Consider the following 27,536-nt stretch of genomic DNA (forward strand, 5'->3'; position numbering starts at 1 on the left):
CCTTGAGATACCGATCAACCTGCTGCAACCATGAGGCACGTGGTCGGCCCATTGGCCTCCTCCACTCACGAGACTCCCTCGCTGAGAGAATCTGGTGAGCAGAATCAGCGTCAGGAAAATGAGCCACATGTCCATACAGCCGCAGCTGACACTCAGGAACTATGCAGGTAACAAATCTCATTTGAGTCTCTCTCAGAAACCGCTCGCTGGACACAAAGTCCGACCAGCGATAGCCAAGGATTCTCCGAAGAGACCTGGTACCAAAGGAATTAAGTCTCCATCTCAGATCTTTGGTCAGAGTCCAAGTCTCGCATCCATAGTGCAAGACTGGAGGCACCAAGGACCTGAAGACTTGTACTTCCGTCCTCCCGTACAGGTACCGGCAGTGCCACACCCCATTATCCAGTGAATCCATGACTCCCCAGGCCCGACCCAGACGTCTATTGACCTCTGACTCACAGCCAGCAGAGACATGAATATCACTGCCAAGGTAAGTGAATCTCTCCACGACCTCAACATCCTCACCACAAGCAGGCACAGACAGGACAGCAGCATCCAAGATGTCATTGAAAGCCTGGATCTTAATTTTGACCCAGGAAACCCGTAATCCCAGCGGCTCCGACTCCTCATTCAGCACCTCGAGGGCTCCCAAAAGGATATCTAAAGTCTCTGCAAAGATGACTGCATCATCTGCGAAATCAAGGTCCGAGATCTTGACATTCCCAAACGATGCACCGCAGCTTGATATTTTCGACATCCTCCCTAAAATCCAGTCCATACAAGTGCTGAAAAGTGTGGGGGCAAGTACACACCCCTGACGAACTCCAGTAACAACTGGAAATAAGTTAGAGATGGTGCCATCACATCTCACAGCACTCTCAGTACCAGAGTCGAGTTCAGACATCAGATCGATCAGTTTTGGTGGCACCCCACGAAGACCAAGAATCCTCCAGAGGACATCCAGATTCACTGAATTGAACGCTTTACAGAGATCAACATAGGATGCAAGTAGCCCCTGCCGAAACTCTCGTCTGCGTTCGTGAAGACCCGAAGAGCAAGGATACGGTCAATGGTTGACCTCTTTGGCGTAAAGCCTGACTGCTCTGGACACTGGTGCTCAAGCAGATGGTGGCGAACCCGATCAAGAATTATCCGAGCAAAGACCTTGCCCGATACTGAGAGCAGCGTCACCCCTCGGTAGTTGTTGCAGTCTTCGCGATCACCCTTCCCTTTCCAGAGAGGGACAACAAGGCCCCTCTTCCAGTCAGTTGGGATGATGCCTGTGTTCCAAGCAGAGCACAGAACTGCATGCAATGACACGAGTGCAGCATTTCCACCAGCCTTGAGAAGTTCAGCATGGATGCCACGGATCCCTGGAGCTTTACCCATTTCAACCGGTTCACCGCAGCCTGTGCTTCCACAAGCGAAAGTGGACCACAGCTGATTGGAGGGTCAGCAACAGGGATTGCAACACCCCTGATGTCCAACTCGACAGCTGGTGGATCAGCCTGGTACAACCGCTCAAAGTAACCGGCCCAGCGGGTCTACACTTCGGACTCCTCTGTCAAGAGCCTACCACCCTCTGCTCTAACTGCAGTACACTGAGGGATGAGCTTGGATGAACGCAATGTGCGAAGTCCCCTGTAAGCAGGATGAGAATCCCTTGACCACAGGTGTTGCTCTACCCCTCACAGATTGCTTGCACAAAGGCCGCCTTGTCCACCCTTAGCGCACAAACAGTTATATGTCTCAGCTCCCTGAACAGCTCAGCTCTGCCATTCAGCCTGGCCCTGCGACTCTGGTCAATGGTATCCAGTGTCCCTTGAGAGACAAAATTCTTCTTTGCCCTTCGGTGAGTTCCAAGACATCCACTGGCAACATCAAGGACGGTGGTCTTGAAGGCACTCCACAACTCTTCAGGACCTCCCAAAGCACACAGACTCCTTAAATCTCCACTCAGCCTGTTTGCAAACTCCTCAGATACCCTCTCATCCTTGAGCTTGCCAACATCCAGCCTAGGCTGGGATGGTACCATTCTCCTGGATTTAAGGTGCAACTTCAGAGTTGCTACAACAAGCCGGTGGTCTGTATTGAGGAAATGAGCACCCCAGTAGACCCTGCAGTTCTGGATCATCCTCCAGCGACCATCAACGAGGACATGGTCAATCTCCTTTGCGACACCGCCAGCGTTGGAATACCAAGTCCAGCTCGTTCGCGCTGAAACCATGAACCGACCACCCTAAGTCCATGACTTCTTGCAAAGTCAAGGAACTTAGTGCGATTCTGGTTCATAGTTCTTGACCCATGGGGACCAACACACGTCTCATAACCATCCCTATCAGTTCCAGTCGATGCATTGAAATCCCACAAGACTGGAAGTGTATCTCATCTGGGGCACTGATCAACCACAGACTCGAGCGTGGCGTAGAATGCATCCTTCACGGTGAGATCACTCGCCTCAGTCGTAGCATAAACAGAGACCAGGGAAATGACACCTCAGGAGTGACGAATCCTTCGTCTCATAATACGCTCATTATCCGGTGTTACCTCAATTATCATTGGAGTCAGCTTATTGGACACAGCTACAGCAACTCCTTGGGAATGGTAACCATCAGAGCGACCAGACCAGTAGTAGGTGTAACCACCCACCATGATCTCGCCGCAATCCAGTCTCCGAACCTCAGAGAGTGCTCCAATACCGAAGTCCAAACGCATGAGCTCAGATGATAACAGAGACAGGTGATCATCCTCTCTTATGGAAAGGAGATTCCAGGCACCCACCCGAAGGGACCGCCTCAGGTTCACCCAAGGAGACCGCCGTCTGGTGGACGATACCTCAGCACCACACCGACAAACTTTCCCGCAATCTTACCCGGGAATGCTACCCCGTGGTTTCCCTCCTATCATCAAAGATTGGGGATCCCGAAGGCTTTGCCCCAATCCCGTCATCCGGTGAGCTGCCCTGTGAATGGAAGCTGCACAGGGGTGCTTGGATCTGATCTGACTACCACAGAGTGAGTTTTCAGATTTCTTTGCATTTTTGTGTTTTGCGAAATGAAGGGTTTTACAGTGGCCGGAGTGCAAATCCTGCCACCAACCTCCTAATAAGAAGTAACCCAACTGCAGGAGGACGTCCGCAGACACAGTTGGGCACTAGATATGGATGGCAGTTGGCTCACAAGGAGCTCCTCCGCCCTTTTACAAGTTTTGTTTTTAATCCTGCTGGGTGTCCATATCATACACCCTCCTCACCAAAAAACCTGGTGGGGGAGACGGTTTAGTCGCCGACAACCCGACCATGGAACAGGTTAGTACAGGTTTACATGATACCTGTAGCAAGTCACAGATCTAAAAAGGCCTGACCTGACACACTAATCTGGAGGCAGTGAGGATGCTTTAAGTCAATATCTACGGCAGGTAAACAAATCAGAAAATTTGAATTCAATTCCAATGTTCTTGCAGCATTCTCAGGATATGATGAAAGATGTTCCTCCATTCTCGAGCTGCAATTTGCCCCTCTTCGTCCTCGTCACCGACGCGTCACTTTGGACCCGTACGCCTTGCTCATTGAGAAACAGTGAGAGATCCTGCATTTTCAGACTGCCACAAATCGAATACATTGCAAGTGCTAAACACGGGCTTTCCACTTATCAACAATGTCAGAACGACCATGATTCGGAGCCCCTGTTGGACTTAGTCCGAAACGTGGGGCTGATGGATTTGGTGTCAATTTTCGTGAAAGGTGCGTGCGTGTGTCCACAACCGTATCTCAAAAACGTATGGACCGAATTTATTCGTACTTGGCACAAAGATAGTACATGATGGTGTACATACGCACATCATTTTCTTTCGACATCAGATCCAAGATGGCCGACTGGTGGTCTTTTAGTTGGTAAAAAACAAGAAAAAACAGGTGTCGAACACGTCCTCAACCATTTCTCGGACATGCATTTACCGATGTTGTTCAAACGTGGCACAGAGATAATGAATGATGGCTGACATAAGCAAGTCATTCTTTTTCGAGATCAGATCCAAGATGGCTGACTGGCGGCCATTTTAGTTGTAAAAAACAAACAAACCCCAGTGTCGAACACATCCTCAACTATTTCACAGACATGCATTTACCGATGTTGTTCAAACTTGGCGCACAGATAATGAATGATGGCTGACATAAGCAAGTCTTTTTTTTTTTTTCGAGATCAGATCCAAGATAGCCGACTGGTGGGCATTTTAGTTGTAAGAAAAAAAGCCCGGTGTCGAACACGTCCTCAAACCATCTCTCGGACATGCATTTACTGATCTTGTTTGTAGTGGAGAGGGCCGTCCATAACCCACATGCATTAATATTTCCCTTGCCTTCGCCATGGTGCACTCGTCGTAGATAACCCACTTTAATGTACTCTCCCACACACTGGTATTGCAAAACCAATTTTCTGCACTTATCATCCATATTGCGAGAGTTATTACTTCCACATGCGAAGGATGCCTGTGCAGATACAGAAAACCGAGGAGTGTTGTGACAACAGCTCGTTTACCGTGACGGTTAATTAGAGCACCGAGCCGGTCGGGTCTGTTGGTGCATCGCCATACATCACCATCGTGTTTTGACACCTTGTTGCTCGAATGGCCCACTGGAAGGCAGTTAAATGGGAAAGTAAAATCGATCTGGATGCTAACACCAAAGCTTGAACCAAAAACATAGCTCATGCAACACCGCCCATTTAAACTACTTGCAAAAGGTTTCAATAATTGTGTTTATTGAGTTACAATGCTCCAATTTTATTGGGATGGGGGCCTAATATGGTCTCTTGATATACTAAATGATTTTTTACATCAACACACACACACACACACACACACACACACACACACACACACACACACACACACACACACACACACACACACACACACACACACACACACCTTCATTAATATGATGAAAGATTTTGTTTTGATTCACAGATTTTCCACGAGTCATGACAACAGGTAATGGATGGTGTCATTTGGTACGACGATGAACTGAGCACTAGTGGATAAAATGTGCCGAAATGATCTCCAAGGTTCTCAATTATGTCACATTCCAGAAAAATTCCATCGATGCGGACACCGCTGCTCTAATGGGTACGCTCACTTAGTTGTGGACAAAAGCAATGGAGACAAAATGCTTTCCTTACACTTCATGTAATGGGTTACAAGTTGCAGTTTGTACCCGACGACGATGACTGGTATCGATGCCCAATTAGTGAATTCCAAAAACTGTGGAATTAATTAATTCTTCCCTCCATTCCCTCATTCCTACTCCACTAAGCCTGGTGTTGGCTTAGTGGTTAGGGTAGCTGACTTTGGATCTTCGGGTCCTGAGTTAGAGCCCTGTTGGCTGCTGAATTAACACCAGGTGGGGTTGACAGCCTATAATCCTTCCGAGGTTGGCGAAATGAGTACCAGTGAACTGGCAGAGGAGCACAGCATCAGTGGCACAGCCGTGCTTCCAAGAAATGATAGCTACCTGGCAGCCAAGCTCCCATATACAAGAACAGATTTCTACTCCCATCTTCCCCCACCGTATTATCTGTATTGGTATGGATGGGGTAAAGGCTGCATTAATCCTTGCATTACCTCCCATACTCACTACCACCCTCCTCTGCCATTATTACTCCACTCCATCAACCCTTCCTTATCTCACCTATCCTCCCCTGCCCCACTTCTATTCCTTTCTTAAATTTAGCTTTTCTCATATTACATTCCACCCAGACCCCCTCTCCCCCCTTCAAACGACTCCCAAGAGATTAGGGACAATCCATTTATATATTTGTGCATACATAACAAATAGATGGTTCCTAACGTCGTTAGGAGTTACAGGAGATGCTTCGGAGAAACGTAAGCTGATCTCTTCCCATTAAATTTTCTGATCCAAGAGTGACACAACAGGCTTGTTACCAACCAAGCTATCGTGCTTTACTGACACACACCTGATTGCCAGTGACACCGTGTTGGCATCTCCATGGTGAAATCGTTCCACCTTTCCAAACACAAACTCTCGGCGGCAAGATATGACCTCCAGCAAATACAGCTCCCACTCATACCAGACACCCACATCTATTTAAAGAAATGTCCAAATCACAGCAAATTCTCTTGACCTTCTGATACACCAGACACTTGGTTGGTGGAGCTAGGTGACCGTTAAGGCCCAGTCACACCTTGACGTTTTAGCCAGCTTATGCCGATTTTTGGAAAATTTGTCTAAAACGCTGGTACACGTCGAATACGTTATTGGTAAGTTTTGATAACATTGAGAGCACGCTGAAAAACACTGCCATACGTCGTTGTACGCTGGCTTTAAACGTTGTACTTTTCGGTTGTCCTCAAATTTTCCATGCTTGAAATTTTAAGACTAATGCCAGCGTATGACTCACACGTTCCGCATAACGCTGGCCATTAGTTGTAGGCACGTCACGCGATCGTTGACACACGTCGACACACGTTACTTGTAAGTTACTCATAAGTCAAAACACGTCGAGGTAATGTTTAACGTACCCGAAACTTATTTCTAACCTATGAGTTACGTGTTTTACTCACGTTACGTGATCGGTGACACACATCGACACACGTTACTTGTAAGGTGCTCATAAGTCTAAACACATCAAGGTAATGGTTAGCGTCAGTGTTCCAGACTCCCTGGTTTTTTTTTTGTTTTGTTTTTTTCTTCCTTCCCTCGGTATGATGGTGATTTTGACACTTCGATTTCTAGTGCGGTTATAATATAATATAATTAATAGGCTGCCACTCAACGATTTAAATCATAACTGCACTGTACACTGAACACCGTCATACCGAAGAAAAAAAAAAAAACGGGAGTCTGGAACACTGACGCTAACCATTACCTTGACGTGTTTCAACTTATGAGCACCTTACAAGTAACGTGTGTCGATGTGTGTCAACGATCGCATATCGTGCGTACAACTTATTCCCATCTTATGCGGAGCGTGTGTCATACGGCAAGTACGTTGTAAAATTTTCAACATGTTCAAAATTACAAGACGTACTCCACTTAATACGACATATGATAACGTATTTTAGCGTTCTATTTACGCATACCAAACCTACCCATACCGTATTCGACGTGCACCAGCGTTTTAGACACATTTTTCAGAGGTCGGCGTACGCTGGCAAGATCACCAAGGTGTGACTGCGATGTTGACACTTCCATTTCTGCGGTGGTTATGATTTGAATCGTTGTGCGGCAGCCTTTTCATAACCTACGCCACGTCATAGTCGGCGATGCGTGCAGCGCGCTATGCCTAAGTTAGACTATCGTTGGGCATAGGTTGTGAAGGCCGACAACAGGTTCAGCATTCGTTGGTATAAGTTATCTACAACACAACGAAACGTTCTGTGTCCGTTACTAATACGTTATGCATAAGACCAAGTCGTTATGAATATGTCCGAATCTTTAAAAAAAAAACATCAAAAGTTCAACGTAAGCCAGCGTTTTACATACATTTTAATACGTTGCCATTGCTGGCTAAAACGTCAAGGTGTGACTGGGCCTTTAGACAAGACATCCACATTGTGAAATACACTATCGGCTAGCTCCACGTTTTCCGTTGACTTCACGCCATGTGGTGACGCCATGGACACTTATTAGATACTAGTAGTAATGCCCGGCGTTGCTTGGGCTAGCAATAAAGCCCGGTGTTGCCCAGGCTTTCTTGCAAATTTCCTGAATAGCTGTTAGCGGTTAGCGGTTAGCGGTTAGCGGTTAGCGGTTAGGGGTTAGGGTTAGGGTTGCAGTTAGGGTTAGCGGTTAGGGTTAGCGTAGCTAACCTTAACCCCAACACTAACCCAAACCCTAACCCTAACAGCTTGGCGTAGCGGAGGTAAACAGCGCCCGGGGCAAAGTGGAAATTTGCGTCTCCCGTAGGCCTTAAACTTGAGTGGATTTGAATGGAAAATCCCATAAGGGATATAGATTTTTTGGAATATCGGAAGTGTTATGGAAAAAAAATTTATAGCCAATGACCTAAGTTGGACCAAAAGCCATAATCGTACCGAATTTGAATGGAATCCGTTGGAGTTTGTGAAAATGCATCAAAACGAATTTTGAGGGGCCTCTTAAGGAAGAAAATAATATCATTAGTATATGTGCCAAATCTTGTTTCATTTCATGCAGTAACAAAAATCTGATGGTGGAACAAAGAAAGGGGCGTGCCGAAATATTAATATAGATATAATTATCGACAGGTGATGCTGTAATGGAAGGTCCGATCCAATTGGAAGTGGTCACCTGAGCTTGGTAATCATGATGCTTAGAGATCACGATTCGGACGTGGGATGCAGTGGAACCTTCTCGACACACAATTGATTTTGAGATCACTCTTGGAAGACCAGCATGCAGTGGACCCATGGAGGGAGTTTCTGATGCAAGGGTCAATGGATAGTGTTATGGTATCAAAGGTGTTGAACATTACCGACATCCTTGCTGCCAAAAATAGCACTTTAGTCCTCAAAGTGAAAAGGTCTTCAACATATGGTTGGGTCAATAATCTTAGCATGCTGATTTTATGGGGGTCGGAGCAAATGCTTCCTTGCTGTAGTGATGAGCGTCTTAGTTATCTAGTTCCGTCAAGCCATGCCCGACTTCTGGTGACATTCACGATCAGATTTCTCCAAACATCCCAATCCTGCACTGCTTCCGAAGTTCTGGTGGAGACAGCTTGGTTACAGCCTTTACCCCATCCATCCAGCACATACAGGTCTGCCTCTTCCTCTTCTTCCCTCAAACAAACCTGGCTTGTTTGATTTTTAGTCTTTCGTTTTCTGCACTCATGACGTGTCCAGCTATAAACTGCCACCCTGGTGTTTCGCATGCAGGGCGAGGCATTGATGTGTGTTCCATCCATCTGAGGGAGGTTAAGAGGTGGTGAGAGGAAAAAGGAATGAGGAACTACTACTACTACTATTTCAGTGGACCCAATTAATCCCACCTTTTTATGGGATCGCTTATCCCACAAAAGTTGACCCACCAACCACAAACTCGTCTCCCTCTCTGTCCCTCACACCACGTCTTAACCTCCTTGTGATGGATGGCGCAAACATTGACGCCTTGCCCTGCTTGCGAAACACCAGGATGACCGTTTATAGCCGGATCAGCATTCGAACCCAGATGAGAAAGCTCAGAGGAGAGTGTGTCTCATAATAATAATAATGTACATAAACATTGAAACGTACCAACGCCTTTGTTTGGAGACTGTCTGATGTACTCGTCTTGATCAAATAAGAAGCTATTTAACGACTTGGGAGCATTAAAACAAGCTTAACACTTTAATTATTCATCTCCTTATGTTGTTTATTTCCTTCATCATCACCTTATGCCATGTTCCATACCTAGCGTGGGTTCGGCAGCTCGTAGGGCATGTGTTGTTGGTCTAAGTCTTTCATGAACCGGCTGACAAGGCCTGACGCTCAGCAGGGGACAATTTGAGCAAGAATTTGTGATTTGTTCAGGTTGCTGGAGATAACTCACCAACTTTACGCAAAAGACACCGTGGTACTGTGTTTCTAATGTCCACCAGCTAATAGTGGCAGACAGGACACCAGGCATAACGTCCATTCGAGGTATGGAACACTGCCAATGAACGTCCTGCCCATGAAGCACCAACCGGAGTTTAATAATCGGGTCGGGAATCAAACCCACACTAGGTGCTTCAAAGGTAAGTGTGTTACCTCCTCACCATTCCGTCGGATATATTATGTCGTTTCTTGCATAGTTGGCCTTTATTTAACGTTTGGATACCTTACGTGAAACGATGCTCTTGGAAACCACCTCTGCAGGCACTCAATTTGGCTTAGTCACTGATAATAAACGGCTCTTATTCATACGGCCTTGAAGACAAAGACGATACAATGTTTGTAAGGAAAATAAAAGTGACGGATAAAATAGCACAACCTCTTCTTTTACATGACTCCAATGATGTCGATAATGGTTACAACTTACAACTTGGTCATCGAGACCCACCATGGTCTCAATGATCACCTGTGTAATACGACAAAAGGGACAATTACACAGCTTGGATCACCCTGGAACTCATAAGGAAAAACAGAAAGAAAAATTTTTTTCATTATGAGAGTCTTATTTTAAACCCCTCAGACCCTGTGATTAGCAAAACATATGAATTTTTTTAATAATAAAAAGGGCATTGTTGTCATACCAACACAGGTTGACATGAGCAGAGAAAGTTTCAAATTGTTGGAAGAACATTCATTGAGAGTCTAAGGGAGGTGATTCTCAATAGTTTAATGATATTTATGATTATCAGCGAGTTCCAGCTGCGATTGGGATATATCAGACAATTGAACACGATGCCAAAACACCGTCCAGGAGTGGTACAGGTACAATATTGCATCACAGTCAACCCTCATTCCCTTTTTGAAGGTGATGTTAAGCCCGTTGTCATGATTTGGAACATCCATTTACAGGTTTCAGAAGTTGGAATGGAGTCCTCCCAAGACTTGAAGTAAGGTCAGGTCAGGTATGGGAGAACGCGCCAGAGCAGCATGTTGCTGCATCCACTTTCCACCGGTACTCCAGGGGCCTCCGTCTGGCCATCCCCCAGGCAGATGCCAGGCCCATCCCCATCTCCTTGAGATGCTGATCAACCTGCTGCAACCATGAGGAACGTGGTTGGCCCATTGGCATCCTCCACTCACGAGGCTCCCTTGCTGAGAGAATCTGGTGAGCAGGATCAGCGTCAGGAAAACGAGCCACATGTCCATACAGCCACAGCAGATGCTCACAGACAATGCAGGTAACACATCTCATTTGAGTCTCTCTCAGCAACCGCTCATTGGACACAAAGTCCGACCAGCGATAGCCAAGAATTCTCCAAAGAGACCTGGTACCAAAGGAATTAAGTCTCCACCTCAGATCCCTGGTCAGAGTCCAAGTCTCACATCCATAGAGCAAGACTGGAAGCAACAAGTACTTGAAGACTCGGACTTTCGTCCTTCCGCACAGGTACCGGCAGCGCCACACTCCATGATCCAGTGAATCCATGACTCCCCAGGCCCGACCCAGATGTCTGTTGACCTCTGGCTCACAGCCAGAAGAGACATGAATATCAATGCGAAGGGAAGTGAATCTCTCCATGACCTCAACATCCTCACCACAAACAGGTACAGACAGGATAGCAGCATCCAAGGTGTCAATGAAAGCTTGGATCTTAGTTTTGACCCAGAAAACCCATAATCCTAGTGGCTTCAACTCCTCATTCAACACCTCGAGGGCCCCCAAAAGCATATCCAGTCTCCGCAAATATGACTGCATTATATGTGAAATCAAGGTCAGAGATCTTGACATTCTGAAACGATACACCACAGCTTGATCTCTCAGACATCCTCCCCAGAATCCACTCCATACAAGCGCTGAAAAGTGTGGGGGCCAGTACACACCCCTGACGAACTCCAGTAACAACTGGAAATAAGCCAGAGATGGCACCACCACATCTCACAGCACTCTCAGTACCAGAGTAGAGTTCAGACATCACATTGATCAGTTTTGGTGGCACCCCGTGAAGACAGAGAATCCTCCAAAGGGCATCCCGATTCACTGAATCAAATGCTTTACAGAGATCAGCAAAAGCTGCAAGCAGCCCCTGCCGAAACTCTTGCCTGCGTTCGGTGAGGACCTGAAGAGCAAGGATACGGTCAATCGTTGACCTCTTTGGTGTAAAGCCTGACTGCTCTGGAGTGCTGGTCTTCAAGCAGATGGTGGCGTACCATGTCAAAAATTATCTGAGCAAAGACCTTGCCTGGCACTGAGAGCAGCGTCACCCCTCAGTAGTGGTTGCAGTCCTGGCGATCACCCTTCCCTTTCCAGAGAGGGACAACTCGGCTCCTCTTCCATTCAGTTGGGATGATGCCTGTGCTCCAGGCAGAGCACATAAATGGATGCAACGATACGAGTGCAACATTTCCACCAGCCTTGAAGAGTTCAGCATGGATGCCACAGATCCCAGGAGCTTTACCCCATTTCAACCGGTTCACCGTAGCCTGTGATCCACAAATCCATATCCAAACACTCTCCTCACCAGGAAATCTGGTGGGGGAGATAGTTTAGTCGCTGACAACCCGACCATGAAACAAGTTCGTGCAGGTTTATATGGTACCTGTAACAAGTCACATATCATATCTGGCTTTACCATGAAACTAAAAACATCCACCTCCATTTCAGTGAAGGATCACATTTTCAAGACCAAGTCATTAAGTTTTGTTGTTCTTGTATCTTTGTTCCCCTATGATTCTGTGCGAAAGGAGATTCCCTGTGATTGCCGATAGGCTATGAGCCAAGGGGGTTGGTCGGTACCATACAGATGGAGTAAGGCTCATTGTGATTTTTAACAAGATAAATGTCCCGAGATATGAAAAAAAGTGATAGCAGTGTTTTACTCTCGGCCATCTCTGTTTTATCAGCCGAAATATTATTATACGCCCGCTTCGCTTCGCCAAAAAATGTGATATTTGCTAAAATTGGAATAAATATTTTTTTAAGGACCACAGAGTGCCAATAATTTGTATACTGGATGCCAACTAATATAGTAATAGAAACATAGAACATTTATGGGGGTTATTTGTCAAACTTTTGATATAATGACAAAAAATGTTAAATTTAGTGAAAAAGTGGCCAAAATCGCTTCGAGTTCAGAATTCACATTGTACGTTTTTGTCAATATTTCAAAAATGAAAACTCCCAGAGTAACATTTGACCTCTCAAAATCTTCGCAAGGAACCACTGCATTGGAATATATCATTACTTTGTAATATAGTGGTTGTTTGGGGCACATATTTTGGCAAAGTTCAACCATACCCCCTAATTTTGATATTTTGCAACAAAACATAGATTTTGAACATTTTAGGTTGATTCGTCTACTTTTGGTATCTCAGTGTAATTTTGGTATTAGCTCGTATCCTAAAGTGGGGATGTAACATCAGGTACATTATATTTCACAATACATGCAAAATAGCTGCACACTCGAGGTTTATCATAATTATGTTATCATTAACTGATCTCTCGAACAAATACGCCTCATTATTATACATTGTTATTACCAATCAATTTTTTAACACAATTGACACAGATTACAGGCATTTAAATTAAACACATACTAAATAATGCTCATAAATTGAACCTATTCTTTAATGCATCGGGCTACTTTAAATTACAATGAACGTCAAACATATTCTGGCAAGTGAGCCTTCCGCTGTGAGGTTTGTTTCTATGCACAGGTCCCGGAGACCAGCATCTTGAAAACGAACTCCTAGAATTGAGAGTATATTGCAGACTGTATGGAAAGTACCCAGATGGAGAATTATTCGTGAATACTTGTCAGTGTGTTTCCAGATGATTTTGGCTGCATTAGCGTATAATGCCTGGTCCAACACTACGACAATCTCCTCTAACTGTAGTGCTGTCCTCACAAGTTCTGACCGGTTTAATATTTCAGCGACTGGAGTCAATTCCGTAGCTGGAGCATTGATCGTGGGCATATAACCAACAACATCCTTTGAGACTGTCGGAGAATCTCTGGTGTTTATATTGAAACCTGTCCAGCTTGGTATGCGCTGCTTCTCTGCGTCGGTCATTCGAGCAAGTATCCAGATGAGGTTTTTGTTCGTAGCTGTGTACTCTGTTACTATGCTGTTGTGAGCAATTGTGGTCCAACGCGCTGTCCAGCAATGTATGTTGTCAATTCGTGATCAGAAAAATCCAAAGATCTTTGCTTTTTCTTGGCTATCTCAGGAAGCACTTGTTTCGGAAGATGTGGTCCATAAACTCTGGCCTGTACCATGATACCATTCACACGATGTGACGTTCCCTTTCCACTCAATGTTTCTTCCAATCTATCAATGTTGTCCCATGCCAAGTTGGTAAACGTATATGGTTGAATACTTGTTGGTATGAATGTCTGCTGATTTAGATTAGCTGCGAGCTTCTGTAAGAACAAGGCTGTGTCATTTTCTTCCAGCTGAGAGTAAGATATCCCATGGCCTAACCTGTTTAACGTCTGTATCAACTCCGTATTCCCAGTGAGTGTTTTAACCATGTATGGAAGCAGTATATGTTTTGGTGGCTTCTGTATTCCACATGTCAATGCATATACCACATCTTGACTGAAGGATTCCATGAGCATTGTTACTCTCCGTGAAGGGTGTTTGTGTTCTGGATCACCAGTTAGTAGACCAATCAGAAACCATCAAAGATATTCTGGTGTAGTGAATGATTCCTTCTCCACGTCGGACGGGTGATAGGGCCAGGTTGTTGGTTTTTTCTCGTCCTGTATTGTTGCTCTCAAAAATGACGATGACTGATCAATCATCTTCGAGATATTTGTTGATTTATCTTTCCAAGTTTTCAGCTCCCTTTCCATATCGCAATACTCACTGACGATATACTCACTTAATTATGCAATCAGGTACAACAACAAGTTTTCCTTTTGTGTCAGCGAAAATCTGAATACAATCTCCCAACTCCTGTTCCAATTTCTGACGGAGATGTTTCTTGGTGGATTCTGTTAGACTATGTATGCCTCTGGCAGACATCATCGTTCGCAGTTTCTCTGTAAGTGTTGTAACTCTGACAATTTGCTTGTTGGGAACGACTTGTCATTCCTTGTCGAGATAAATATCATTCTCCTGAGAAGGAGCAGGCTCTGTATCGAGACCAGGTGCTGGTCTTGTGTAGTCCCTGTAGCAGGAAGCATGATAATGTGCTTCAGCAGCAACTATGTCCCTACTCGTTATGGCTAAAAGCTTGGTGTCACACTTGCGGACTGCACAAGCTCGAAGCTTCTGGTCCGATCTCAACTCCGCAGATTGGACTAGTTTTTCCCGAGTTGACGTTCCCTTGTATCTCTTGACATTTTCGCAGAAAATGCATGTGTATTCAGAGATGCGTGATTCTGATGAAGATCGTCTTGCCGGTCGCTTAGCATTGGAACACCCAGCAACAGCTTCCTCAGTTGAGCTTGGATCTGTTTTACGTTTAAGGGCTTCCAGATCTCTCTTCATCGTGAAAATGCTCCTGCATTTCCTGTGGTAGAAGATCACTGGAATCTCCTTGTCTGTCACCGATTTAGCAATGTCAAGTATAGGGGAGTGATCTCTTACTTGAGCAGCATTTATTAGGGTTTTCCATGATTCAAAACTTTGTGGACTGGTAAGTTGTTCATTTGGATCAATACTCAGTGATTCCTTGTGAATTATACAGTGTCTTCCAGTTGGCTCATCGGCCTCATCTCTGGTTTGTTCTTTCATTGCGATTGTACTAGCAACTACACATATGGACAAGCACTAACACCACCACCACCACCACCACCATTACTACATTACTTGGAATGACAAAAGGAAATAACAATTTAGTTGGGTAATACAGATGGAAATACAGTAATGTTTAAGGCTATCCACTACTTTTAGGCATTTTTAATATATGTAGATGTTTCAATTTGTGAAATATTGCATCTGGGATGTTACATATTTATCTAGTTTTCTGTAATATTAAATAGTTAAACCAAAAATTACACTGAGATACCAAAAGTAGATGAATAAACCTAAAATGTTCAAAAGCTATGTTTTGTTCCAAAATATCAAAATTAGGGGGTATGTTTGAACTTTGCCAAAATATGTGCCCCAAACAACCACCATATTACAAAGTAATGATATATTCCAATGCAGTGGTTCCTTGCGAAGATTTTGAGAGGTCAAATGTTACTCCGGGAGTTTTCATTTTTGAAATATTGACAAAAACGTACAATGTGAATTCTGAAATCGAAGCGATTTTGGCCACTTTTTCACTAAATTTAACATATTTTTTGTCATTATATCAAAAGTTTGACAAATAACCTCCATAAATGTTCTATGTTTCTATTACTATATTAGTTGGCATCCAGTATGCAAATTATTGGCACTCTGTGGTCCTTAAAAAAATATTTATTCGAATTTTAGCAAATATCACATTTTTTGGCAAAGTGAAGCGGGCGTATAATAATATTTCTGGTGATAACACAGAGATGGCCGAGAGTTATACACTGCTATCACTTTTTCATATCTCGGGACATATATCTTGCTAAAAATCACAATGAGCCTTACTCCATCTGTATGTTACCGACTGGTCAATTTGGGGGGTCTGGCTCATAGCCTACTATGAAACATGACTGCGTCCTGCGAGGACAAGACTATGCCATCACATGCCATGCTTGTGTCATGCGAAGGTGTGCCTGCGCTGTGCAAGGGTGTGCCTGTGCCGTGTGAGGGTGTGCCTGCACTGTGTGAGGGTGTGCCTGCACTGTGTGAGGGTGTGCCTGCACTGTGTGAGGGTGTGCCTGCACTGTGTGAGGGTGTGCCTGCGCCGTGTGCAGATGTGCCTGCGCTGTGCGAGGGTGTGCCTGCACTGTGCGAGGGTGTGCCTGTGCTGTGCGACGGCGTGGCTGCACCGTGTGAGGGTGTGCCTGTGCCGTGTGAGGGTGTGCCTGTGCCGAGTGAGGATGTGCCTGTGCTGTATGAGGGTGTGCCTGCACCGTGCGAGGGCGTGGCTGCACCGTGTGAGGACGTGGCTTCACCGTGCGAGGGCGTGTCTGCGCCGTGCAACGTTGTGCCTGTGCCGTGTGAGGGTGTGCCTGCACCGTGTGAGGGCATGCCTGCACCGTGTGAGGTCGTGCCTGCACTGTGTGAGGTCGTGCCTGCACCGTGCGAGGGCCTGCCTGCACCGTGCGAGGGCGTGCCTGCGCCGTGCGAGGGCCTGCCTGCACCGTGCGAGGGCGTGCCTGCGCCGTGCGAGGGCGTGCCTGCGCCGTGCGAGGGCATGCCTGCGCCGTGCGAGGGCGTGCCTGCGCCGTGAGAGGGCGTGCCTGCGCCGTGCGACGTTGTGCCTGCGCCGTGTGATGTTGTGCCTGTGCCGTGCGAGGGCGTGCATGCACTGTCACTGTGCAAGGGCGTGCCTGCACCGTGCAAGGGCATGCCTGCACCGTGCGAGGGCGTGCCTGCGCCGTGCGAGGGCGTGCCTGCGCCGTGCGACGTTGTGCCTGCGCCGTGTGATGTTGTGCCTGCGTCGTGCGAGTATGTACCTGCGCCGTGCGAGTATGTACCTGCGCCGTGCGAGTATGTACCTGCGCCGTGCGAGTATGTACCTGCGCCGTGCGAGTATGTACCTGCGCCGTGCGAGTATGTACCTGCGCCGTGCGAGTATGTGCCTGCGCCGTGCGAGTATGTGTCTGCGCCGTGCGAGTATGTGCCTGTGCCGTGTGAGGATATACCTGCGCCGTGCGAGTATGTGCCTGCGCCGTGCGAGTATGTACCTGCGCCGTGCGAGTATGTGCCTGCGCCGTGCGAGGATGTACCTGCGCCGTGCGAGGATATACCTGCGCTGTGCGAGTATGTGCCTGCGCCGTGCGAGTATGTACCTGCGCCGTTCTTGTTCCTTTTAGGGCAGGTGAAACCTCTTGCTTCACTGCAGACAGAGCTCCCTCTCGAACTGAGGGTGAGATCTTCTTCCTCAGTGGAGAAGTTGCAGTCTTATTATTTTCGGCACACATTCCTACTGCTCGGTGTGGCTGAACAGACCTAGGTCGCAGTCGAGGAGAGATCTGTGTCCCTTTATCGACTTTTTGTATACGTGCAGTTGAGGCTCATGGAGACACTAGAACATATAACGGAACAGGATGTAACAGAACACAGAAAGACGAGAGGGGGGGGGGTACAAAAACCAACAGCAGGGTTGAGGGACAAAATAAAGGGAGACTTGGATAAATAAGAGATGTGGCAAAGAATGAGGAGTAGGGGAGGATGTAATGGTGGACAGGATGGATAAAGAAGCAAACTTTCAGGAGGGAAAAACTAAAAATTTGGAAAGAGGTCGGCTTGGGGAGGGTTAATGGGGATATAAAAGATCATTGTTTTGGATAGGGGGTGGGAGATTGATTTGAGATGGTGGTGAACAGCAGTCTTGAAGACCTGGAGGGAAGAATGAGATTGAAGATCTTGGTGGTACAAGTGGTGGTGCTAACAGCTTGGTGGTACAAGTGGTGGTGCAAACAGCTTGGTGGTACAAGTGGTGGTGCTAACAGCTTGGTGGTACAAGACAGAGAGACCACCGACCTGTCTGCAATTTAAATCAATTGAAAAAAACAAACCAACAAGGAAGAATACACAATCAATTCACCACCACGTGCGATTCCCAAACTGTAACGCGACACAAAACATGATGAAAGGGAAATAAAAGCGGCCATCTATTTATTACGTGCGCACGACGGGATGGAATTGCGGAAATAAAAAATGAGGAAATGAGGGTAACGAGAGAGTTTAGGAAAGGTAAGTGGAGGGAAAAGGCAAGGAAATGTTTGGAGAATCCAATAAGGTTAACACGATGGAAGGCAAAGGGCAAGAGGGTGGACGAAGTGCACGCAAGTGGGGTGCGGGTGGTGAGGGTTAAAAAAGAAGAAGAAAAGGTCCACATATTTATTGCGAACGTAATAAATGCGCAGCTCTAAATCACATGAAAAGAGAAGCTAAACCTGTAATCGCAGAGAGGGTCGGAAGAAGCTTTCTGGAGCCACGATTCGTTAATCGAGGTTTAGCATTGTCAGCACAGCAGGTGGAAGGAAATATTTAATCGAATGCAACGTAAAAGAAGAAGAAGAAGAAGAAGAAGAAGAAGAAGAAGAAGAAGAAGAAGAAGAAGTAAAGAAGAAGAATAATAATAGCAAGAAGAAGAATATTGTAATGGGACTCGATTAAAAGGGACACAATATGGTTTCCCCTGAAACAATGGATCGGATTGCGAGCTCTTCCACTCCAACCTTGGGACACCGGCGTAAGTACGGCGGCCAGAAGGAAGGTCCAAGGGTCGTACAGCAACTAATGAGAAAGCGGGGATTGTGCGAATGGTGTGACAAATGTCATGGGCTTTTCGCACGATTTCCCTGACTACCTCAACGCTTGTAAACATTGCGCAATCCTGACCGCTCGTCCCTTCAGGGCGGCTCGAAGTGTCCCACTCTGTCCGCGTCCTTACCTTGTCCCGGCACGATGTACACGGAGAGCGGAAAAAGCAGCAGAAGGACTGTTTGAGATGTTGAAGCGATGATGCTCAGACTCGCCATGCCGCCTCAGCCAAATGCGTTCTGTTTCCTCCTCCCTCTGTGCGCTTTCCTTTTTCCGCCCTCCCCTCCCCTCACCCACTCTCATCCTCCTCTCTCTCTCTCTTCCTCACTCCCTTTCATCTCTCGCCCCTATCCTCCTCCCCTTTATCCACTCCCCTCCCCATTACCCCACTCCCCTTCCCTTTTACCCACCCCTCACCTCCTCCCCATTACCCCACTCCTCCCCTCACTTCCCCTGCCCCTTCACCTCCCCATCCTCTTCACTCCTCTCCCTCCCTTAACCCCTTCTCATGCTCCCCTTTTCTCTCCTCACTCTTCCCTCTTTCCCTCCCTTTCACCCCTCCCTGTCCCCTTCCCCTCCTGCTCCTTTCACCTCCTCTCTCCTCACTCTTTCCTCCCTTTCACCCCTCGCTGTCCCCTTCACCTCCTGCTCCTTTCCCCTCCTCTCTCCTCACTATTTCCTCCCTTTCACCCCTCGCTGTCCCCTTCACCTCCTCTCTCTCCTCACTCTTCCCTCCCTTTCACCCCTCCCTGTTCCCCTTCACCTCCTGCTCCTTTCACCTCCTCTCTCCTCACTCTTCCCTCCCTGTTCCCCTTCACCTCCTCTCTCCTCACTCTTCCCTCCCTTTCACCCCTGTCTGTCCCCTTCACCTCCTGCTCCTTTCACCTCATCTCTCCTCACTCTTACCTCCCTTTCACCCTCCCTGTCCCCTTCACCTCCTGCTCCTTTCACCTCCTCTCTCCTCAACTTTCCCTCCGACGTCCATTCACCCCTTCCACCCCTCTTTTCCACCCTACTACTCCCCCCCTCCCTAATTCTCCAGATTCTCTGCCTCATTGATGTGGCTGTGTCTGTGTCTGTGTCTGTGTCTGTGTCTGTGTCTGTGTCTGTCTCTCTCTCTACATTTACCTTGCTCCGCACCTTCATTGCATTACACTCTCACCTTGTTTATTCACTTTTCCTGTGACTCACATCGTTCAACCCACCTAATTTATTGGAACATATGTTCACATGCAAAACGTCATTCACACTTACAAAATGGTATTGTTTGTGAAAAAAAAATAAATTGAATCAAATTCAAACAAAGTAGAACGACACTCGTAGAGCACGTCGTCTCGCCTCGCGTGTTCATTGTGAACAGAAATACCATCGTTAACTGAACACACCACTATTATTATATGGCCCACTACTGTTATTAGCCACATACCCGTGTCATCCATGCAACCCATGACGTCACATAGTTTCTTCGCATGGGTTACGAACGTCATAAATGTAATTCTTCACTCACCTTGGATCATTTATCAGATATATGAAGTTTCAGATTTTTCAGATAAAGATTTCAATTCAACCACTTACGGCTGGAATACCACATCACCGATGACGTCTCATTATCACCCGATATACTGCCAACATATTGTTGCGGTTCTGTAAAACTGCATGCCTCCAAGGCAATGGCACACAGCATACAGCGATCCCAAGGCAGTTATTTCAATCGTATGTGTTAGTTAGTCCTTTCCATATGTCGAGTGGGTAAAGATGTGTTGAGTGGGACTCCTTTAGTGATGGTTCTTTAACCTTCAATCTTTTCGTTCTTCCACCCCCTTTCTCTCATACAAAACACGCAAACATGTGTGCAGCAATTCAGTAAAGACGACTAGTAACCAAGCAAGCGAGCCACAAGCACCTCATTTGCATTTGTGCGCCAATTTTCCATTCAAAACTGCGTGCCAATTCTCAACCGCCATTTCGCCTCGTACCTTTATTCTGCTCACCAAACTATATCACACTCACCACAACCACTTCATGCGACTAATAAAAATCCCCGCAACAACCCACACTTACATTTTCCATTACAAACATGACCATTACTCACAATCTCACAACAAGGAACCTCCACTTCTTCCCCACAACGTCACAACATACTGCTACAACATGCTCCTGCTGCTCTACAACTACCTCAACTGCCACATACTCATCAAACACTTATCACAGCCTCAAAAGAAATGGAGGAGATGTTGGTCGGGTTATTTCAGGGCATAACTCGAAGCGTGAATATGCGCTGGAGCTCGCTTAAGGACCTACAGGTAGCGCAGGGATTTCCCTGAAAAGCTACATTTGAATGAAGGCCAGCGCCCGTTCTGGTCCAGAGTGCGCCTCCAAAAACCACGACCCTATGTAAAGGTCGGGAGATGTGCGTACACGTTGGCTAGTGACAGCCATTTTTTTCCTCTGGGGCCTTGCGGGGCGTGGCTACGACCGCAATGGACCAATAGGGAAGCTCAATTTCGTTAGAGCTCCTTTTGATCCAATGGTTGGCTCCTCCCCTCGTGGCTCATTCTGGGCAGCTCGCCGGGGACAGAGAGCAGATCACCGGGGTCAGAGCTGGAGAGATCGCTGAGAGCATCGCAGGAGAAACTAGAGGGGGAGCACTCGGGAGAGTGCAAAACCTCCGCCGCCAATACTGCTGGGTCACTCAAGTGAACCTTATATCTTATTCATTAAATATGATGTCAACAGTGCTGACAGTTATAGTTCTTTTCTCCAACATTTTTTTTTTGGGGGGGGGGGGGGGGGTTGGAAATCACTTAAAACATGTAAAAATGCAAAAAAAAAATCGCAATTTTGTTGAAAAAAAAGTTGTAAAATTTTTTTTTCTCTAACAATTTTTGGGGGGGTTGGAAATCACTTAAAACATGTAGAAACGCAAAAAAAATTTTCGCCTTTTTTTTGGGGGGTGACAATTTTTTGGGGGTTGGAAATCACTTCAAACATGTAAAAATGCAAAAAATAATGTTTTTCTCAAAGCAATTTTTTTGGGGGGTTGGAAATCACTTAAAATATGTAGAAATGCAAAAAAAAATTTCTTACAATTTTTTTTTGGGGGGTAACAATTTTTTGGGGGGTTGGAAATCACTTAAAACATGTAGAAATGCAAAAAAAAAACATTTTCTCTAACAATTTTTTTTTGGGGGGGAGGTAATTTTTTAGGGGGTTGGAAATCACTTAAAACATGTAGAAATGCAAAAAAAATCTTTTTTGGGGGTAAAAAAAATTGGGGGGTTGGAAATTGCTGAAAACATGTAGAAATGCAAAAAAAAATTCTCTTATTTTGGGGTGGGGGGGTAAAAAAAAAATTTGGGGGGGGGGGGTTGGAAATCACTTAAAACATGTAAAGATGAAAAACATGTAAAAAAAAAAAGAAATGCAAAAAAAAAAATTTTTTTCTCTAACAAATTTTATTTTTTTGGGGGGGGGTGACCAAGTCCAAAATTTAATGGCATGATCCTTGGACCATACCTTACCCCCCCCCACCAAGTTTCGTCGAAATCCGTCGAGGAGTTTTTCCGTAATACTGTTCACAAACAAACAAACAAACAAACAAACAGAAAGGGGTGAAAACTAACCTCCATCCATCTTCGAAGATGGCGGAGGTTAAATATTGCCAGACATCGGACCTTGCCAGGGAGATGGGCAGCGAAAAACAAGAGTCGAGTCAGCGTGACCAGGCGTAGGGTCATGCATTGCTGTTGGGAGCTGGGATTGCTTCCATTTCAATATCACTTATTTAGGTTGCATCCTGCTGCGACACTTAAACATTCAGACTCTTGCATGATGTACGATTGGATCTTTTCTCTCACGCATTTTTCTTCTCCCATCTAATTCTCATCTACTGTGGACACAAAAGAGCAATCAACGCAAGCCCGACCAACTCTTCTTTTCAGAGCAAAACCCAAGAGCGAACTGAAGAGCGAACCGAACTAAACTGCACCTTTCATTTTTCCTCTTACACTATGCCGCACCCCACGTCGCATTACACTTGCACTTCTCAAACACTCACCCGAGACACCCTCAGTATTTCGCCCTCCTCCCCTTTTCTAAGCGTTCTGGACAGTGCAGGTCTGCTGGACTTACTAAGTATTGAGAGATCGTTAATCCTCAACTGTTTTTCTCTCTCTCTGGACTCTCTAATTTCCGTGTGTGTGTGTGTGTGTGTGCGTGTGTGTGTGTGTGTGTGTGTGTGTGTGTGTGTGTGTGTGTGTGTGTGTGTGTGTGTGTGTGTGTGTGTTGTGTGTGTGTTTGCGTGAGATGGTGCCTGTCGTAGCATCAGTTAAGACTGTGTAAGAACTTTCGAGATAACTCTGCACTGTTTCTTTTGTAAATATTGTTTGCCTTTTGTCGCACCCCACAAATTTCTTGCTTTCCCTGCTGAACATTTGCAATAAATCCCAATACCATGCCACATAACTTTTCTTGCTCCTCGTTTAAATAAATGTGTTTGTTAGAAATGCTCCCATCTCGTTTTTGTCTTTTCCTCCATTGGTCCAGAATGGCCCGCACCTGCACTTAACTGGGATGTTATTCTCCAAGAATCTGTTCCATAACCGGTACATACTTGGCAGCTCCGCTTGGCTGCACTTGATTTGGTAGGTAATCTGAATAACGCAAGCACGCACCGAGGGTGTGATCCCCGGTAAGGAGGTCACATGTCCTTAGGTAAACGGTTGTTAGAAGGAGGACCCTAAGTCACGTGGTCAAGTTAATGGCGTTTGCGGTCGATTAGCGACCCACCGTGACACAAAGTTATTCGTGTGCGACGGCCTGCGATTCCTGGTAAGTTCGGAGAGGAACCCGAGACAGCTACTCCCTCGTGGTTCCCCTGTGATACTGGGTCCCACAACAACATTCTCGTATCCAGATCTTCACCAAATTCTAATCAATTCTTTCTTGTCACACACCAAACCTGTTCACCAGGTTTTGTCCATAACTTTTTGAAATATCGTGCTCACAGACAGACAAACAGGGATGAAAACATAACCTCCGTCCACCTTAATAAATCAATGATGTTTAAAGACAGGCTTCGATTTCGCCAACCCAGGATGACCTCAAACAGAGAAGATGCAGCTCCAATCAGACTTGTCAGCCATATTCCTGTTGACACACATACAGTTTTGTGGTAAGAATAGCATCTCCCTTAGAGATTATCCACTGAACCTCTCCGCAACCGGCTTTATGATGCAAGTTACAAAGCGAGGAGACCCATTTTATGCCCTCTTCTTACCTCAGAACACAATGCAGCCTGCTAGCATGGTGCCTGCACAGCAACACTGGAATCTCGAATCCTGGAGGAGGAACCATTGGTGTGACAGTCAATTTTTCCAGCACGTGACTGATGGTAGAACTCAGGTTTGGCAGCAACCAAACACAGTCTGTACACCCAAGAGCATTGTCGAGTCCATCCCGTTTGGCGGATCCATTATGAAATGGGGTTACCTGTTACGACTGTAAACATAACCTTGTCACTGTCCACAATAACCTGACAGGTGAAAGGTATCGTAGGCACATTTTGGATCATGTTGTTCCACAATCTGATAACCACGCACTTCTCACAAGACCTGTATTCAGAGATGGCAATGCCAGACCCCACTGTTCTCGTGTAGTTACCGACTTCTTGCAAAACGATGTCATCACAACATTTCCCTGGCCAGAATAGTCCTGATTTATATCTTGTGGAGTGCATTTGAGACATTCTATGCTCTCAGGTGTAGAATTAAGAAAATGGACCCTCGCGTGCAGACTCTGACACAGTTTGAGACTGCTTTGCACCAGGAATGGCACCAACTCACTTTGGATTCTCTACGGAGGCTTCTTCTCTACGGAGAAGAAGTGTTGCAGCAATCATTTGTTCTAATAGTGCTTATTCTCATTAGTGACCTTTTGAAACATTCATTCCATTGTGACATCATTTGTCATTACTGACTGGTCTTGAGCCCTTCATGGCATAATGTTACCAGCAACCCCATTTTTGAGTTATTGTGTTATAATCTTACTACAATTCACCATCTGTCTGTCTGTCTGTTCCTAGGTACCGCAAAAACGGATGAACCGATCACAACCATTTTTGAGTGTTTAATCCTGGGACCCCTTGGAGTAAAATAGGCATAAGTATAATAACATGACCCCCTTGACGGCTCCCGTAGGGAGCGGGTGCTTCTAGTGTGTAAAAAATTGCCATTTACAGAGACATCCTCATTTTGTAATTTTTTAAAAATCAACAAAACCCCTGAATTTGTCTCAAGTATTTTGTCAGACACGCATACTTTACCAATATTGTACACTGCTCATTCCCAATTCCATATCCAGGCGATGCATGACGTCAACGCTGGGCACGCAAGGGAGTACTCAGTTTTTAATCCGTTTCCTTGTTTGATTTCTTGTTTTCCAGGTGTTATCTCAGCCATCCTTTGAGCGAGGAAGCTGAAATTTTGGGACAAAAGTGAAGATGTGCTTTGACAAAATTATATATATATATATATATATATATATATATATATATATATATATATATTATTTTTTCGATTAATATATTAATTGATAAATTACTTAATTCTTATCGATTTATTAATTCCTTAGTTATTTTTTCTTTCTCATCTGGGCAATATCTCAGGCATATTTTCAGCGAGGAATAGGAAGCTGATATTTGGACACGACAGTGAACAAGTAATTTGGCTATAAAGGGTATTTTTGATTTATTGACTAATCAATTAATCGATTATTTATTTTATTTTTCAATCAATTACTTAATTTTCAAAAAGTTATAGATTTGGATGAAACAGTGGTGGTTTCGGTATGCTATTAGCCAATTGATCAAGAAATTAATTATTTTACGATTATTATTTATTAATTTTAATTATGCAATTAATCAATCAATATTATACACCACTCCCTCCCAATTCCGTCTCCATGAGCTGCACGGCGGCATCGCCGGATGCCGAAGGTGCCCCGACAATGTCACATGCTGGAGGATTTGTTATTTATTTATTTGGCATGGGGGCGGTGTACTTTGAATGTACCTCTACTTGTATTTTATTTTTGATAAACGTTACGGTTTCTTAATAATTTACTTGGTTTTTTTCTATGAACCAGAAAATGCAACCCATGCTTAACTTTCTTCCATGATGGAAATTAATATGCACAGATTATTGTTATAAAATGCAAATATCATGTGAAAGAATCACATCTCATGTCCAAAAATCAAATGCTCCATAATATAGTCATGTGTTGATACAGTGCCTTCAGAAGGTATTGACAGCACTTGACTTTTTCACATTTTGTTGTGTTATAGCCTGAATTAAAAATGGATTAAATTTAAAAATATATTTTTGGCACTGTTATATATATATATATATATATATATATATATATATATATATATATATATATATATATATATATATATATATATATATATATGTATATATATATATATATCATTTTCTCTCTCTCTCTCTCTCACTCTCTCTCTCTCTCTCCTCCTCTTTCCTGCCAGGCCACATCTTTTAAGATGCAAACTCCAAGCTTGGGGTACAAATCTAACTTTGTGGGGGCTATGTGGCTGTGACCTCACGTGTGGGTGTGGGGGGCCAGGGGTGTAAATTCTCTATGTAAATGTGTACCATGTGGCGCCACCTGGTTGTGGTGGCAGAGAGTCTTACTATTTCCTTTTTCACCTGGGCAATGCTGAGGTTGAAGCACTCTCTTCGCACTGGTGAATTTGTCTTCCTTCTGTTTACCTCCCCAAACAGAGGGGCCTGTCAAAAGCTTGTCATCATGTGCGAGACGTTTCTAGTGGGAAGGGACATCAGGATGAAAGGGGCAGGACGTGAGAAAGGGGAATGGGGAGTGGGGTGGGAAGGGTTAAAGCACTCTATGCATGGGTAAATTCAGCAAACTGGACAACCAATCGATCCGTCAGCAAAGCGATGGGTAGGCTCTGCTAGTACCCTATAATGTCAAATTTTTTTTCCAACCTTTTTACAAATTAATTTAAAATGAAAAGCTGAAATGTCTTTCGTCAATAAGTATTCAATCCCTTTGCTACGACACCCTGAATTGAGCTCAGGTGCATTAAATTCCCTTTTGTCATCCTTGAGACGTCTCTCCAACTTGATTGGAGTCCACCTGTGGCCAATCCAATTGATTGGACATGTTTTAGAAAGAAACACACTTTTCTATACAAGGTCCCACAGTTCACAGTGCATGTCAGAGCAGAAACTACCATTAAGTCCAAGGAACTGTCCACAGAACTCCGAGATAGAATTGTCAGGAGGCATAGATTTGGGGATGGGTGCAAAACAATTTCTAGAGTGTTGACAGTTCCCAAGAGCACAGTGAGCTCCATCATTAGGAAATGGAAAGAAAATCGAACTACTCAGACTCTTCCTTGAGCTGGCTGTCCAACCAAACTCAGCAACCAGGCAAGAAGGACCTTGGTCAGGGAGGTGACGAAGAACCCAATGACCACTCCAACAACTACAGAGTACCTTGGCTGACATGGGAGAACCTGCCAGAAGGACAACATTTTCTGCAATACTTCACAAATCAAG

General features: G+C 45.2%; 1 protein-coding gene, 1 long non-coding RNA gene and 1 pseudogene across 3 annotated transcripts in view; all 3 read right to left on the reverse strand.

The window, feature by feature from the left end:
- Nucleotides 1-19,231, reverse strand: part of LOC147030830 (disintegrin and metalloproteinase domain-containing protein 10-like) — a 73,344-nt gene extending 54,113 nt beyond the window's left edge. For both annotated transcript variants that reach the window (XM_085875330.1, XM_085875329.1), the window contains exon 1: nt 19,064-19,231. In XM_085875330.1, the coding sequence (XP_085731456.1) occupies nt 19,064-19,151 (88 nt within the window). In that variant the 5' untranslated portion in view covers nt 19,152-19,231. The remainder of the gene's footprint in view (nt 1-19,063) is intronic.
- On the reverse strand, nt 1,473-15,312 carry LOC147030831 (uncharacterized; annotated as a pseudogene).
- Nucleotides 19,232-22,459: 3,228 nt separating the features above from the next.
- Nucleotides 22,460-27,471, reverse strand: LOC147030832 (uncharacterized). The gene is made up of 3 exons (XR_015056522.1): nt 26,661-27,471; nt 24,212-24,272; nt 22,460-24,081 (listed from the first exon to the last, which is right to left on the reverse strand). It is a non-coding gene; the product is annotated as an uncharacterized LOC147030832 (long non-coding RNA).
- Nucleotides 27,472-27,536: the final 65 nt, after the last annotated feature.

Source organism: Eptatretus burgeri, chromosome 3 (genome assembly GCF_056783735.1).
Source record: "Eptatretus burgeri isolate ZD-2024b chromosome 3, Ebu_testis_v1, whole genome shotgun sequence".
NCBI classification, from domain to species: Eukaryota; Metazoa; Chordata; class Myxini; order Myxiniformes; family Myxinidae; genus Eptatretus; species Eptatretus burgeri.